A 16,623-nucleotide genomic window follows, 5' to 3' on the forward strand; every position below is an offset into this window, starting at 1 on the left:
CTACTTCTTCTCTTAAATTAAAAGAAGCAACCTTTTTAATTTCCGTATTCGAAGATCGTATTTTTGAAATATCTTCTGAAAATTTCCGTTTAAAGAATACAACGCCAGTTATAGCGTCGTTACAAGCGCAGTTATGCAGATGTTAGAAGGATACGTTCAACTACATTTCGTCGTTCCTTAGACGAGGAAAGTTTAATTCCCTGGAGGAAAATTTCAGTACTTGCAAGTCATAATTTAACACTTAGGAACAACGTGTATGTGGAATGGGATATCGTACAGAGAAAACGGCACGGTTTATAATAGGAGACTCGCTATAATGCGCTTTATAATGCACGAGAGTGATGCGATATTGTTTGTGCTAGAGAAACTATAACGGTTCGTGAAGCAGGTCAATACGAAGAGAAGCGTTGAGTTTCATTGACTTTCCGGACAGCGTAGTGGCACAAATTCGTGGGGAATTTGTGGCATGAAATTTGGACGCTCTCAAAGGGAAAATCACCTGGGTTCTTTTTTAGCGTAGCAACTTGCATTAATCGAGGCAAGGAGAGTTTGCCGCAGCAATTCGGTGAAATGAGCTTTGAGATTGACCAGAGACACTCCTGTCACGGATGGAAGTTACGCTAATTTCAAACAGAATAAAGAACACTCGTTTCGTACTCGAATACTTTCAAAAAAGGATACATTCGCGGAAAGGAACTTCTATGCTTAATTAATTTTACTTCGAAATTGGTTCGATCGAATTTACGTTTGTTAAGTTCAATTTGAGTGGATTTGTGTCACGGTAGGTTTACGTAAATTAACTCGTAAAGTTGATGTAATATAATTACTATCGAAACAATTTCTGGAAATTATCGAAAATCGCAGATGTACATTAATGGTATAGAATAGTTTGCGTAATTAGCGCTGAAATTATCGATATTGTCAGCATATCGAATTTGTAATTTTAGCAATTTATCGCAAGGTACTTTTCTTTGTAAAATATTTAACAAATCGTAACTTTCTTTATTCGTTGTATACTTTTCTATATACGTTTCACGTTGATTTCTTTGCAGCAAGTTTTATATACTATTTTTGATTTAATAGTTGTATAGAAAAGATTGGATATTACCAGTTAAATAAATAGAGAAGTCTTTTAGCATAGAATTCGTCGTATAACGATAGGAATGTTTCAATATCAGAATTTTTCAGGCCCGAGAATTTCGCGTTACCAGGGAACGAGTGAAATATCAGATTTCAGATTCCATTCCATTCAGATTCCATTGTTAGACGACTCATTCCGGACAAATGACTCGATCGCCGTACTACATTCTTCTCCCTGAGTTTTCCTAATTTACAGGAATTTCCTCAATCGTAATCGATGGCTCCTTGTACCGTCCACTTAACGCCATCGCGCACGATTTATCGTTCCACTATGCACTCTCGACACAGTCGTCACGAGTTTACCGAAAACTTATCGTTGAACTCGCATGCCATGCTTCCGAGCACATGAAAAGTAGATCGATACGATACGAAAATACGAGTTTACAAAGTGAATAGATAAATGTACAGGAAGATAAAAAAAAAAAAAAAAAAATAAAAAAATAAAAAAAAAGAAAGGAAGAGTACGAGGCAATAAAAGTAGAGAAGAATAATTCGAATATATGCAGACGTTCTAGACTACCAAGCGAAGCGAATAATCTACTTCTACTCTTATCCTTCAAACTTTTATATCGTTATTATCGATCCTCGCGAACCTTCGTTCTATTATTTTCTTTTTCCGTCGCGTAAGACTCGTGGTGCTCGAAAAAAACATTACTCCAGTGACCGGAACCGATATCGTTTTATCTTTAAAAGTATTGCCAAGTAATATTTTAAGAAATGGTTTAATTGTCCATAAAAAGTTGAATGTTAATTTAGTTGAAGCTTAAATTGAAGTTCATACATCCAAATTTAAATTCAAGTTCAAGTATTTTGTTTTAGTTAATTTCGTTTCGTTATCCAAAGCGTTGATAGGTAACGTTAAAGGAAATGAACGAATCGTCCATATAAAATTAAATTCTGGTTTAATTCGAGTTGGATTTAAATTCAAATCCAAGCATTCAAATTTAAATCTAAATCTATATCAGAATTGTACGATTCAAATTTAAATTCAAACTAAATTTCCATTTGTAAATTCGCCAATTAAAAAATCCCGATTTAAATTCAAACTAGAGTCAAACTAGAGACTCGACGGATGTTTACTAACAGGAATCCAAAGCATTCGGTCTCTGTGCCATTGCGTCGCCGTACAAATCCGATTTCAGCTAGGAAAAGAAAAAACAAGAAATACGATAGCTTCCGCAACGATATTTTCGAAGAAAAAACAAGATGGTTTCCGGACACGGGGATAATGTGGCTCGTTAGCGAAAAAGACACCGGGGAGATCGTACAGAAACAAGCCTCGCGAGATCGATTTTGCTCCCCTCTGTCAACAGTGCACGGATTTATCGACGTTCGAATGGCCATTTCCCGATTCCCTTCTCGTTCTCGCCATTCTTTACTTCGCGAAACGACTACCAAGTCGACCAAACGACCACCACCTAACGACTCATCGATTTTCACGTGCACTTCGCAGACAATTTCTACCAAAGCGACGTAGGAACCTTTACTTTTCGAAAATAAAGCCGGATAGAACGTTAGAGTCGCGGTGGAATACGAAGTAACGTGAGAATGTTCAAGCGGTTCTCGGTCTTGTCGTTGAAATCGACGTCTACTTGTCCTGATAAATGGTAATAAATGGAAAGCGATATAGCGAGCGATATAGTCTTTAGCGTTAAAGCACCTAGTTAAGCGAGGTCATAGTTCGAGTAGCAACTAGGATCGTACGCACTGCGCCCCTTAGTTTAGAATGTTTTGTCAACCGTTTGAAAATATCCGAGAAAATTGAAATTTTCCGTCGTCTGTAATTCTCTTTCTTCAATTTAAAATACGTAGACATAACAGGCTGTATAATATATCTCAACGTGTCGTTTTCAAACGTTTCGGCGTACTTCGATAATGAGTCGTGAAATCGGAGCTTCCGAAATACAAGTCGGAAATGAGATTTTATTTCCAATTTGTAGGCAGAATTAAAATTCAGAAGGAGAGTTAGATGGCTTGTGATTCGTAAAATTGACATAGCGAATTTTATAGCTAATTCTTTTTATCGCGAATATCGTTACTGTTACGCGAGAGAATTTATTAGCATCGCTAACTTCTAGCCCGTGACTTGTAAAATTTCGTTAATAATTTTGATGGCTGTGATATCGTAAAAGTGGCTGCCCAAGTGAATCGATGTATTTATGTAAGTTATTGATCCACCATGGTGGTAAATTCTTGAGTAACATTCGAAATGAACTGAGTACCAAAATCATCACGAAAAATTTTGTTCGGTAGAAAAATAAACCACAATTACGAATTAGATCTACAAATTAGAGAAAATAAAAATTATTTGAGATATACACAGTGAAAAAATTGATTCTGAAATTGACATCGCACCACCTTGAACGAGGTTCCTGCAACCCTCAATAGGTCTTCGATTCGTTAAGCTATCGGAAGCTGCAAACTTCAATTAATAATTGATTTTACGACCACATCGTATCGTTTCCATTTATTATACAAAGACGTCCCTGTCTGAATGGAACGATTTACAATTTCAAACGTGTCGACGAAATGGTCCCGACCGAAAGACAATATCGTTTCCTGTTAAGCAGACGTGCCAGATGTCGAGCTTGTACCATATGTTACGGTTTCTCTGTTTGCTGTGTGGCGCTCGGTTTACTTTTAAATGGCAAACGCCTCGAAACGACACCAGCTGACGGACAAACAAGCGTGAATTTTTCCGGATATTTGGCAACTGATTCTGCTCCCTCTTGTTTCGCTGCCAAATACCGGCTATCCGTGACCCAGTAAGTACATCTCGCGAATCACGTTGCTGGCGGAAGTTAAAGGAGACCCGCTTCGTTGCTGAGATCAGCTACTGCGATTGTTGTTTCTTCGCGATGTAATTTCGAGAACGCGAGGATGCACGAAACGAAGGGTTGATTTACAGATCCATCATGCAAATAGGAATTTTAGAACTCAGTTCCGTGTGTTCTTAAAAATATAATAAGATTGACTGAGATTCTTTTCGAATAATTTTATTGGATTAACGTGACTCTGTGATAAAAAGAGTGTTTTTTTATTCGACTATATCGAGCGGAATTTTTTTATAACATTACGTTCTATCGAATTTAAAACGAAAAGGGAATAGCAAAATAGAAGGATTTGATGGAATGTTAAGAAACCGAGCGCTCTTTGGGGAAATGAAAAATGCTGGAAAATCGTCGTTCGAGAAGTAACTCTACTTCGACGACACATCGGGGAAAAATATTTGCCCTGGTTCCTACGTCACCGAGTATTCTTACGTGTTTTGGGCGTTGCGGACTTACGAATCGAAGTATGGCGGTAGCGGATGCGGAGCTTCCACCGCCAATGACTCCGCTTGTGAATGGCGATCCGAGCTTTGAAAGCATCCTCGCCACCAGCCGAGACTTCCGGTTTTCCTCCTTTAAAAAAGCCGACGTGGATATGTGCCAGGCTTCTTTTCCACCATCGTCCATCGCCACCAACCACCCCTTAATGTGTACCAGCAACACGTCTCAAGCGACAAGAGATCCTTTTATCGTTTCTTTTTCTCTTTCTCGTCGTGTAATCTGCCTTTGTTAAGCTTTTTTAGGATTTCCTATCTTTCGGTGATTTCAGAAACGCAGAGAACCCCGTGAAAAGCGCTAGAGATATCGAAGTAGAATTCTAAAACGCGGAAAAGGGTATTTGGAAAATGCCGGAGATATTCGCGGAAAGAAGCTTCGACGAAATATACGAAATGGTCGTTTGAAGTCTCGCCGACTGTTATTTTCGTTTCATTTTCTTTGTTGACAAGAGAGAAATTTCGTATTCCTGTCTCTACGAAAGAACTTGGCAAAAGTCGAAGCAGAGTTCAGTTTATGAAATGTTAATTTTCTTATTCGACTCTCATACTGAGATTATAGATACATTTGCAAATTTAATATTAGATTCGACTTTAATCATTTCAATTGAAATTTAAATCTAAATTGGAATCGAAAAATGCGAACTTAATTGGAATTCAACGATTCAAATTCCATTCAAATACAAATGAAATCTTTCGTAAGAAAATTAGAATCTCGACGGCCGAAGCGAAACTTCACCCTTAAATTCCTTTCCCCCGATTTGTAATTCTATTGAATAAATTTAAGAACAACTAATTGAAGGGATAGTTATGTAACATATCACGGACATTTGTAACCATCTTACGATCTTTTCAAATTTCTTGAAAGCCTGTGTCAGCAAAAATTATTAAGCTTCTACAGGGAAATTTATTTATCATCGTACAAAGATAAGTTTCCCTATGGATGACTGAATTAATTTTAAATATTCGAACTGAAATTCCGATTTGTGAAAAGTTGAGCCTAAATTTAAATTTAGATTTCCATCGTCGATTTCGATGTTCAACTGCGATTAAAAAATTCCTTTCTCTATAACAGTTTGCGGTTTCCCTTTTCCTTGCTCGGATTATCTAACTCAATATCCGGTGAACCAAATCCCGTTGGAACGCAATTGAGTACCTGCTGTATTTCTAAAAGGGCATGAAACGAAAGTTGGAAAGTTCGTCATTTATACGGGGTGCGAATATCGCGAGATCCGGATCGGCTGTTCCCGGGAAGTTCGATTAAACAACGTTCGCGATTGGTCCAAACAATGTACCTGGATTCTCTGCAAACACCTGCGGGCTTATCCGAGTCGAAGTTTTCAGTGTAAACTTTTCTAGCTGGAAGCAACGGAAGTTTATTCCGAGATCTCGTGTCGCTGAGAAGTTCTGCTTTCGTACGAGCGACATACGTTCTCGCCTTCTTCTCGTACGTTTTCCTGCCCCATTTTGTTTCCCTCTTCTATCTACCCTTCGTGTCCACGGGGGAAACTCTTAATATCGACGAAAATTCGAAGCCAATTTGCCGTCGAACATATTTCATACGTGGGACGATGAAAACATACAGTCGATCGTAAGTTTAAGATCATCGATTGACGTTACATGTCAGTGTACTATTCTTTTAAGATGTAGAAATCTTCCTACACATTTTCTACAAATCTTGCTTCGTAATTGTAAATCTGAGTCCATTATCCTATTTGGAGATACTCGGCAATAGGACATTTATTTATTGGAAATAAACTAAAATAGAATTCAGAACGTAAAACCGTTTTCGAAGAATATATCGTGTATAGTAATATTTCTGGTTTTTTATATTGGAAAAATATTCTTAGATGTTTGAAATACCGAAACGCAGTTATCTCCTTACAATTATTCTATGTATCTATCTTATATACATATGTATAATTTCATCAAATTCAAATACCGTAACAAATCGCTATGTATATCTACCAAATATTCATGCAAACTAAACTTTACAAGTTATACAAGTTCATGTACTAGGTGTCATACCCAAGAACTGTCAAAGTAAATGCTTGCGATGATCTAATCGTCTCAATCTATTTTGTTTCAGTCGAACCGAAATATTGTAAACCTCTATAAGCTCTTCATTCTGCGACACTAGTAGTATAAGTCAATAATAATCGCCACCAAAGGCATTCTTACGTTCTCTAGGCAAACCATGTTACTAAGGGACGAGGTCTTAAACTCACGATCGTCAGTAGCTTCAGAAAATAAAGAATTGCCAGAAATGAATGACACGCTCGTGGCGATATCACGATGTTAACGTATTCATGTGTATATGCGTCCGGACGTATATACATGAACATCGTATGTTTATATACAATATATATACATCTCACGACTGTATATACGAATGTATATACGTGTTCGTTCGTAGGTAGGTGCATGCTGTGCGAGCCAGGCTCCAAGTGACGTCAGAAAGTAATTGAAGATTTAATCTCGATCCGCAGTTTCTGTCGTCTGCGCATTGTGTAGGACGTTTTATCGATTGATCGAACGTTAATTGTCCACTAGAGAATCTCGTTCAAGGAATTCTAACGTCAAACACTTTATATTATTTTCATACCATTCTATGGACTTAGCTTTTTATTTGTTTTCCATCGTCCTTTTGTACGTAGAGATCTCCCTGGGAAAATGTACGCAACGTGAATCGAGATTGAATCCTTGTAAATCTTACGGAGGACAGGTGAAATAACTATGCAGTAACATGCGTAGATCTGTCGTTACGGGTCCACTTCCGCTTTCACGAAATCGTATTCGTAAACGGGCAGAAGAGGCGTCGACCTTTAAAGGAAAGCTTTCTAGAACAAAGGTCTGTTGGAATTTAGCGGAGGAGAAAAAAAAGAGCTGCAGCGCGAGATACTTCGTTTCGAAAGCGAGTGGTGCTTCAAAGGAAGCGAATGTGTATCGAATAGTCTAGATAAAGTTCGTTCACGTGAATTTCTTTTGTCACGGATGGAACGTTTCTTTCCCTTTGCCCTTTGTTTCGAACTCCTTCCTTCAATCATCGAAAGGATCTCAAAGAACGTCGCTATTGTATCAAGGGAATCAATCGTCTTCGTGATTATCTTTCTCCTGCGTACGTACATGTAACGAAATTGTAGGACTATGGACGACAGATGTTTATGCAATTTCATGTATTATCGTATGCCATTGTATGTCGTCGACATGAAGCTGAGAATTTTCCTCTCCATGTATGATTTTAATATTTTAACATTTCCAAGCAAAAGCACTTTTTTTTCTAAAGCTTAGTAGTATGAACTGTCAACAGTCAGACATTTCATATATTACAACCTAATACCCTTGGTTGAATATTTCGTACATTTTTATAAACTTTCTCACATTTAAATTTTCCATAAATACAAGAACGTACGTAGTTTAATTATTAATTATTACAAGAATTTTATATTTACATTTACGTTATATCTATAACGCATAATTCGAAATAAAGAATATATTAGAAGCAGATAAATATTGTCAAGAAATTTCGACGGATTTAAACACATTCTTTGAGATCCTCTTGAATGAACTAAGGTCAAGAGTTTTAACTGTAATGCAGACATAATATAAAATTTTCTTGTTCGCAGAGTAACGTTAATTCGAATGAATTATGATTATAGCATACTTGGCCTGGGTGGGTTTTATTCCGTGAGCCTCCAGATCCTTTTCCAGCTGTCGTATCTTGATCTTCGCCATGTCTAATTCGTGCTTCACCTTCCACAAATGCGTGTCGCATATGGGATCCCTGCATCTATGGTACCTGAGGATGTCCTGCGCCTCGTAGACTGCTCCGCGGAATGTCAACGACTTTCCCATGCTCTTTAAAAACAAAATCAGATAGCTTTATGTATAAATGTTATACGAAACCCTACACATACATGGTTTCGTACGAATATTTTTAAAACGAGGAAAACATTGTTGTAGAACGTTGTAGACGTTGTTGATGTAGGAATACGAACGTGACAATTGGACTCTTTTCTTCGCAAAAAGAAGCAATATAAAAATAAAATCGATAGAAATATCAATAATATGGAAATAAAATCGAAGAAATATTCAGTTCGTTGATAAATTTGGAAAGAACTATGACAAACTGTATTTAGGAAAAGCGGTTTACCAAGCTGAAAAGTGCGCAACAACCACCACCGTCACTTCGCGCCAGATGTTGCCTGACATACTTGAAATACAAATGTTCCAGAAGTAGGAAGGCTGCAGCCAGAAGAATTCCCATCATCAATAAGAGAAACGCGGACAAGAACTGTTCCAGCGCCAAGGGATCGCTACTTTTTTGTACCTCTTTGCCTGGCTTGCAGGTACCTGTCATCCAGTACCGTCTCAGACGCTCCAAGTCTCCTGGAATTTCAATGTTCTTCTTTTATGATAGGAAATGTACAGAAATTGTGAGAAATATTATTCTAATTTTAACATGTTCAGCTTTTAACATATTAATTCCAAATTCACCTTACAAGAAGATTTATTTTAATTATTTCATTATAATTTGGTTATTCATTGTTATTAGCTCTAATTTTAGGTAAATAAATTTAAGTAAGAAAAGACGAATTGTGTGAATTGGATTATAAAAAGGAAGCATCGTGTACATTTCTATAATAGTAATATTATTTAATATTTCTTTAACATAAGCTTTGGCTAATACTAATAATTTAACGTATCATTTGATTAATAATTAATAACCATACCCGTGATTTGCGACAAATAAAAATTTTATCAGTCGTAAAAATTACGGTTTTCTCTTCCAGGGTTAAATGCCTAAATATTATACGGATACGTGAGACTAGAAAATATACAAAATAATAAAATACACTGGAATTTCTTGAAAATGTTCTGTGTCAATTACCAAATGGAATCTATGTACGTATTTAAATAATTTTTTACTTAATTTCAGACGATAAGCGAGCAGATGCCGATACCGTTGTCTCTGTAGTCGAGCAGGCGCTTGTTGAACATCTGCAGATACTTGGAATTCCTTGAAAACGCGAGACCGTACCCGGTCATTGCGTACCAAGATCCCACAGTTAGCAATCGGCAGTCCTCATCTTGCGCTACCAGATAGTCCAAGACCGTTCCGTCGTAAATAAACGCGTCCATTTCTCTGTTGCAGAAGGAAACGATGTCACTGAGAAAATTGAAAAACGAGGGGCGAAACTTTAAAGGAATCGAACGAATGGCACGATAGATCGTTCGAGTCGAACCTTTAAACTTATTTCTTTCACGTAGAATGATCTTCCGCTCTTATCTCAATTACATTGCTGCAACTTTTTCTATCGAAGAACAAGGAAATTCTTCTATAGGAAATTTCCTTGATTTATCTTATCGATTTTTGTTCTGAAACGTTGATATCGACACCGAACGATTTAGGTTAGTTATAAATTTCAATATACTTTGATAATCGAAACAAGGAAAGTTCTTTACAAAAGATTGATTACCTTGGATCGTGTAGATAGTGATTGAACAGGGAGGAAATTTCTATGATAACCAGGTTACTTAAGAAACTTTATATTGTTTGACGAGTAGATAATAAGGAAATAAACGGAATTCTTGTACAAACTCTGAGAAAGTTAACCGAGACCCTCAAATAACAATGAAATTTAAAACAATGTTCACGTGCAACGTCCAACGTTTCGTCCAATATTGTAAATTCGTTTAATCGAAATTTTATTAAAAACTGAACTCTCCGCGTAACATTCTAAATTTAGATAAAAGCTCATCCTATGACCTTCCGTTAGAAAAATCCCCCTCTTTTACATCTGCGCCATAATTTACATCGAACACTCCACCTTTTGCTTCCCAAAGCTGCCAACACCATTTAGAGACCAGCAAAGTGGCAAGGTGGGAACTAGTTCACAGAGATTAAACAAGCAACTTCGCTCAGAAGCTTCGATAACGAACCACGTATATATAATGCGTGCACATTTAGCGCGATTAAGGGATCAAGTTCTAATTTGAGGACCAGCGAATTCAGCAAACTAATACGTTATGAGGTGTCGTGTTTGTCCTTGGTTATTTTTTTTTTTTTTTTATGTGAACTGGACACTGATATGCTCTCCGGTCTTGGTAAAATTTGTTCTAGAAATGGATTGGAAATTGAAGAATGAATGACATTTAATTTTAACTAATTATAAACACCCGATGAATGTACTAAGAAGTGTACTACAGGTGTATTGTAGGTATTCGAGTGAATCTGTTCGAGTGATTTGCCCGAGCTCGGCCGAGCCATTGCAAACCATTTTTAAAATACTCTTTGAAAATACCGAGTTTACAACACATTTTCGTTTATCAAGCGTGAAAAGAACTAAAAATTTTACAGAAACTAATGATTTTTATAAATATACCTAAGCAAAAAATAAAACTTACGTTGAGAATTGTTTTACCTATTACTAATTACCTATTTACTAATTATTAGTAGGTATATATCATATTATGCACATTCTATGCATTTTCACTTCTTTAAATTTCTCATAAATACATAAAAATTGTACAAATAATAAATCTATTCAATAAATGCACGAAATCTCCGTATTAAAACTTCAAAAATAGCCACCCTTTACGAATTATGTCGCAAATTTTATTATAAACTTTGTCACAACGTTTTGTAAACAACGTCATTTAATCATTCTTACCCGCTAATAACCGCCTCGATTCCTTCAGCCACGCTGCTTTTGTTGAATTTCTTCATGTACGCGTGCATCTCCTTGAAATATTTTGCCAAAGTGCTGTCAGTGTGGCTCCAAGGTATGGTACCAAACTTGAACATAGGCTTGTGGGACCATGGCTTGGCCAAACGATGATCGTCAACACCGGTGAACTCGTGAAACTCCTCCCTCGTGATCATGAAGGCGGCCAGGTTGGCAGTGTAAATGGCGAGGAACACCACGGCGAACAGCGCCCACACGTTCGTCATGAATCTGAGTTTACAAGAATATCGTTAAACGTTGGTGAAGCGACATACATTCGATCGATAATTGTGAAAAGATTTCTGCTACGTCGTTTAACTTGTCTTGGGTTCAATCGCACTCTCCACTCTCCTAAAAGATCTTTCGATTTTATGCTAAGCGGGTTTTCTTTACTCAATTTGATACTGAATGGTTCGTTTCTTCCCTTTTTCAAAATTAGAAGCGCTTGTGAAGTAAATCAAAACGCCATTGACGAACTCTTGAAAACTGTAACAGCATAGAAAAAATAAAAGCTGACAATCTGAATGAAAAAATTAAATTCCTCGATATCTGAAAAAAGTTTGTATCTTTGGACGAATGGAAAAAGGAACGAACAATAGTTTTAATTGGAATTAAGAAAAATTTGCATATATCGTATCAAAATTTAGTACGATTTTAGAGAAAAAATTAATCATCCGTTTACTTGTAGGGAGAAACTAATAAATAAATTCGACTTTAAATACTTCGAGCCGTAATTGATCACACATTATTTTCGAGATACAAAGAAGGAGAAGAGCAAACAGAGAAGATGAAATAAAGGCGGTTCATGTAAATTCGTCGATGATATGCGCGTTTGTCGAGCGTCCTTGTGATCCCTTTGATCCTTCTCTTCATCCCTTTTTCGTTGCAGAGAAAACATGTTAATAGGTTTTGTGAGTTTTCTCTTTCTACCGTGCTTTTCGGGGAATATGATTTACGTGCGAGGATTTTAATTGTCGATAGAAATTGTTTTACCGACCTGGCTGTGAATCCCCTGGGAGAATCAATATGGACGGCTGCCTGAAATAATACGGCCCAGACCAGCCAGTACGTCCGACAGAAGGAGAACCGATGATTGGGCGATGGATTCTTCTGCAACCAGCATAAATCAGCAGCGTTCGAACTCATTTCGTATCGTTTGTACAACCAATACAGCGACAACGTTGCAATAATAAGAAAATGTTCTAATCTACGGTGTAGGATTGGCCTGCGTTAGATTTTAGACAAAATCGTGCAAGAATTCAGTGAGAAGGTTAAACAAAAGCGAGTGACGTGTTAGAATGCATTGCGAATATTTGTGAAGATATCCGATAGATAGATATCGTGTTCGATGCTAGAAAATTATTTAAAGTTGCTAGATGGTTTGCTAGATCTTAGAAGTAGCATTCAAGGTTGTGCCAGTGAAATGATCTATGATATTTATGTTTCATATTTCTTCATGCAATTTGTTTGATCAATATCTTAAAGATACTTAATTTTATTATAGATTTAATTTTATTAAATAACAATACGACGTGGAGAAAATATGAATTAATTTTGAAGATTTTATGGAAACATAATTAGAAATGAATTCTAAGGATTGGAAATAATTTAGAGAATAATTTAGAGAAAGAAAAGGCGAGGAACTTAAAATTTTTAAGAAAAGATGGAAAGATATAAGGTGAATCAGCTTTGAAAATTATGGAGAAACAGGTTTCAAAATGCATCCTAGGAATTAAAAATAGTTCACAGCAGAAAGATATAGGAAACTTTAAATCTCCGTGAAAGGGATTAAAGAAAATATAAATCACCTTTGACAATTACATAGAATCAAATTTAGGAATGAATCTTAGGAAGTAGAAACAATTAAAAAAAAAAAGATTCACAAAATACAAAGCGTCCTTCTTTATCTCTCATCGTTAAATAAAAATTGTATTCTCTTATCGTACAACAAAATAAAATATTTCCAATTACGCTCGTAAATGTCAAGTAATGTGAACGCCTTAAATTGCAGATTTTATTGACAAGTAAAATGAGACAAAGATGTTTTCCGAATAAAGAAAAAGGGGAAACTGCGTGGTATTTGTATCATCACGAAAGTACGTAGGAAAAATGTCCTCCCACGATCAATCTCCTTTTCTTGTGTCACACGGATGGAGTGTCGTTAAGATTAATGGTATTGTCCGATATAGTAATTTGCTCTATAAGGATTTCGTGCTCTGAAGGCGAGAAAACATACATAGCTAATAAGAAGCGAAATTAATAGTACCGGTTTCTGCGCAGCGTCTGAAGGGTTTACCTTCATGTTGAAACCGGATGGTGACAACCATTCGAACAGTAGTATCATAATCGTGGCCGCGTGTATGGCGACGATGCCGACTAACATCCAAGAGGCGGTGTCGAATGGTTCTGAAAACCATAATGGATAATATAGTAATAATAATAAAATTGTTTCGTATTACCTGGAATGTATCGATCGTATTTATTTTATGTGTAAGATCATATTTTGTATTAATGTCTGTATTAGTGCACGTCCGATAGACTTTGGAATTTCTTATTTGCTAAAAATGAAAAGTATTGCTACTTTGGTAGGGAAACACACTTTGTTAATTAAAAACATTCACGGCAATTACTTTATAAAATATGTATATTTACGTTAAATACTAGAATATATTAAGCGATACTAAATAGTATGTTAAATATTCTATTAAATATGTATATTTATAAGAAGCCATAGAAGGATCGATTAGAAATTAAAATATATTTCTTGTGGTGTTGAATAAAACGAGATTGAGTGATAAACAGGTATAAGTTTTAAATGTTTTCAATGAATATATAGTGTAATAGCGTTACTTATGTTAACTATATCGAATAAATTTAATAAAGGAGAGATTAGTAGAGTTTTAAATAGTTCACGTGATTCAGTTTTATCGCATTTAAATAAACTGAGAAAGATAAATAAAACCATTGATGTCATATATGCATATGTTGAGTTTTATGTAAATTATAGAATCGTAGAACATATGAGTAGATAAAATTGAATGAAAAAATATTTCCTCTTCCAATCATTAACAAATTGGTTGTTAAGTAATTTGATTGAAATTTGGAAAGATCCGTTATTCCCGTTTCGCAGAACAATACTATTGTAAATATCTTTGAGAAGCACTCTCTTCTGAGTGAGTAGCGTACTTATTTCCTAGAATTGATCGACGTTTACTGCTGTTTATCTAGAATTTACTCTCTATTCCTCAATAGCATCTGTACTAAACTTCCGAAATTTTAGAACAGGATGTTTCACGATGATCGTAAAACATTCGAAGCAATTTTATTGAAAGCTCTGATTGAACAACCTATTTCAATCATAGTTACAATGAAACTTTGTTATTGATAATTCCATGAATATTTTTTATTTACTGATAATATATTTTATATCATTTATATTTACATATCAGATGTTATTTCTTGTAGGAAACATTCAATCGTATTTGTGTAAAATTCAATGTATTCGCAATAATATACGATTAATTACTAATATAAAAAGCTAATTATCTATCATTTTTCTATGTTAATTCTTAATGCATATTATTTAGGATCCGAAGAGATTTCTTTATGAACTATTTAACGTTTAATGAGATCTTTACGGCCACTTACCAAGGAAGGCAGTGGGAGATATTATACCAGTCCTCTTAGCCACAACAATGGCGATACCAGTCTCCATGTACGGTACCGTGAAATCAACCACGGCTTCTCTTTCAGAATTAATCATCAAAGATGTCATTACCATGTCCGTTTTCCGATTCACCAGATCAGCTATCAAACCGTTCCATTTTCCATTCTACGAACAGAACAACGAACATTAAATTTCATGTAATTGCAAATTATAAATTCTATCGCATAATTTTAATATTCCAGCAGAAACTATCGCACTGTAAGAAAATTCCATTAACAATTTGACGCCATAATATACCAATTGACATCCTAACTTAAAATTCATCTATGGAAAACGTTAGTTGACGTTCTGATAAAATATATATGTACACAGAAAAGTTTCACAAATGTAATATTCTAGACTGGATATTCTTTTTTTATTTATTTAATTTGTACTTTATAATTTGTCCAGCTGGACATTTGGTAAATTTTGTTAACTAGACTACATATAGCATTATATACATAACAATGAAACTGCCAGCGAATAAAATATGAAATATCAAAGGAATAAAATGTATGAAGAGTTACACAATGCAGAGGAGAGAACAAGCTTTTGCGCATACACGTTGCAAAGAAAATATCTAAATCCTCAAAAATGTACGCAATTATTGTAAATCTGTAAAATAAAATATAGAACGTATAAAGTTGATAAAAGAATAACGTATCAAATCTCGAAGAAACATTACGAATTGATCGCTTTGATCATTTTGATAGGTCTAGTGTTATAATCATTTTGTAATTAGCGAAAAGGCTTTGTCGATAAAATGTCGATAAATAGCGGTTACAAGTATGTACGAAGATTACATTTTCGAAGTATGTTTCGTTTAGGACCCATAATTATCCGCATGCAAACGCAGTCATATTTAAATAAACACAATGAAAGAGCCACGCTAACTCGAGGACACTTTGTCCTCGATACATCTCAATTGTTTCGTGCTCGTTGTAGATTCTGGATTAATGAACAGAGTTGGAATTACGCGCGAAATTAATCTATACAGTCGTTCCATCGATACTGTCGTCAAGTATTAAATCCTGAACGCTCTGATTAAACGAGATCCGCTGTATTAACCCGGTCCAACTTTAAAGACGTTCCACTTACTACTTCCACGATTATTGAAACTAATTCCTTGCCATTCATTGGGATTAAGATTTCATAATTGACTGATAGACATTTATCTATTAAATCTTATCTGGATCTTCGACAAAAGCACTTTTCATTAGAAAATTAATTTCCTAATCGAACGAACAAAGATCTATAGCAGAATGTCGCGTTGGGGCTAATCGAATGTTCCTTTCGTCATTGAAAGCTGTTAAGTTGAAAAATGTTAAATGTACATTATACATGTCGTGTATATTTTGGATATCGCTTGTATGGTACGTGTATTTTGTAAAATTTGTAAATTAACTGAGTCATGAGTGGACTGTGGAAGGTTATATATAGGTTTGAGGGATATTGGAACACGTATACAAATATTTGGAACGTATACGAGTTATATGAAAGTCGTTGTATAAATAAAATAAATATCAAACTTTATTAAAGCGGAATAAAACGATATTTAATTGTGAAGTAAAAAATTGGTCTTCTCATCGTCCATATTTCTAATCGTTTTGATTAAATTTAGTTTATTACGAAACAATAAGTCTATTATTTTACTGCACTATTAACGTTCTATGAAACCTTACAAAATGTCCAATTTGTATTTCAATTTCTTATATTTTCAGCAG

At 35.4% G+C, this 16,623-nt stretch overlaps 1 protein-coding gene across 13 annotated transcripts in view; it reads right to left on the minus strand.

Annotated features, from left to right (window-relative positions):
* The window catches only part of LOC100643486 (glutamate receptor ionotropic, NMDA 2B), a 360,187-nt gene that overhangs the window by 8,963 nt on the left and 334,601 nt on the right, over window positions 1–16,623 (minus strand). For 5 of the 13 annotated variants that reach the window (XM_048407837.1, XM_048407838.1, XM_048407835.1 and 2 more), the window contains 8 exons: window positions 14,842–15,025; window positions 13,460–13,599; window positions 12,191–12,303; window positions 11,140–11,424; window positions 9,430–9,635; window positions 8,619–8,854; window positions 8,130–8,323; window positions 4,428–4,544 (listed from right to left, as the gene is read on the minus strand). In XM_048407837.1, coding sequence (XP_048263794.1) covers window positions 4,428–4,544; window positions 8,130–8,323; window positions 8,619–8,854; window positions 9,430–9,635; window positions 11,140–11,424; window positions 12,191–12,303; window positions 13,460–13,599; window positions 14,842–15,025 — 1,475 coding nt within the window. The remainder of the gene's footprint in view (window positions 1–4,427; window positions 4,545–8,129; window positions 8,324–8,618; window positions 8,855–9,429; window positions 9,636–11,139; window positions 11,425–12,190; window positions 12,304–13,459; window positions 13,600–14,841; window positions 15,026–16,623) is intronic. The other 8 variants (XM_048407841.1, XM_048407839.1, XM_048407847.1 and 5 more) reach the window with 5 other exon arrangements.

Source organism: Bombus terrestris, chromosome 7 (genome assembly GCF_910591885.1).
Source record: "Bombus terrestris chromosome 7, iyBomTerr1.2, whole genome shotgun sequence".
Classification (NCBI taxonomy): domain Eukaryota; kingdom Metazoa; phylum Arthropoda; class Insecta; order Hymenoptera; family Apidae; genus Bombus; species Bombus terrestris.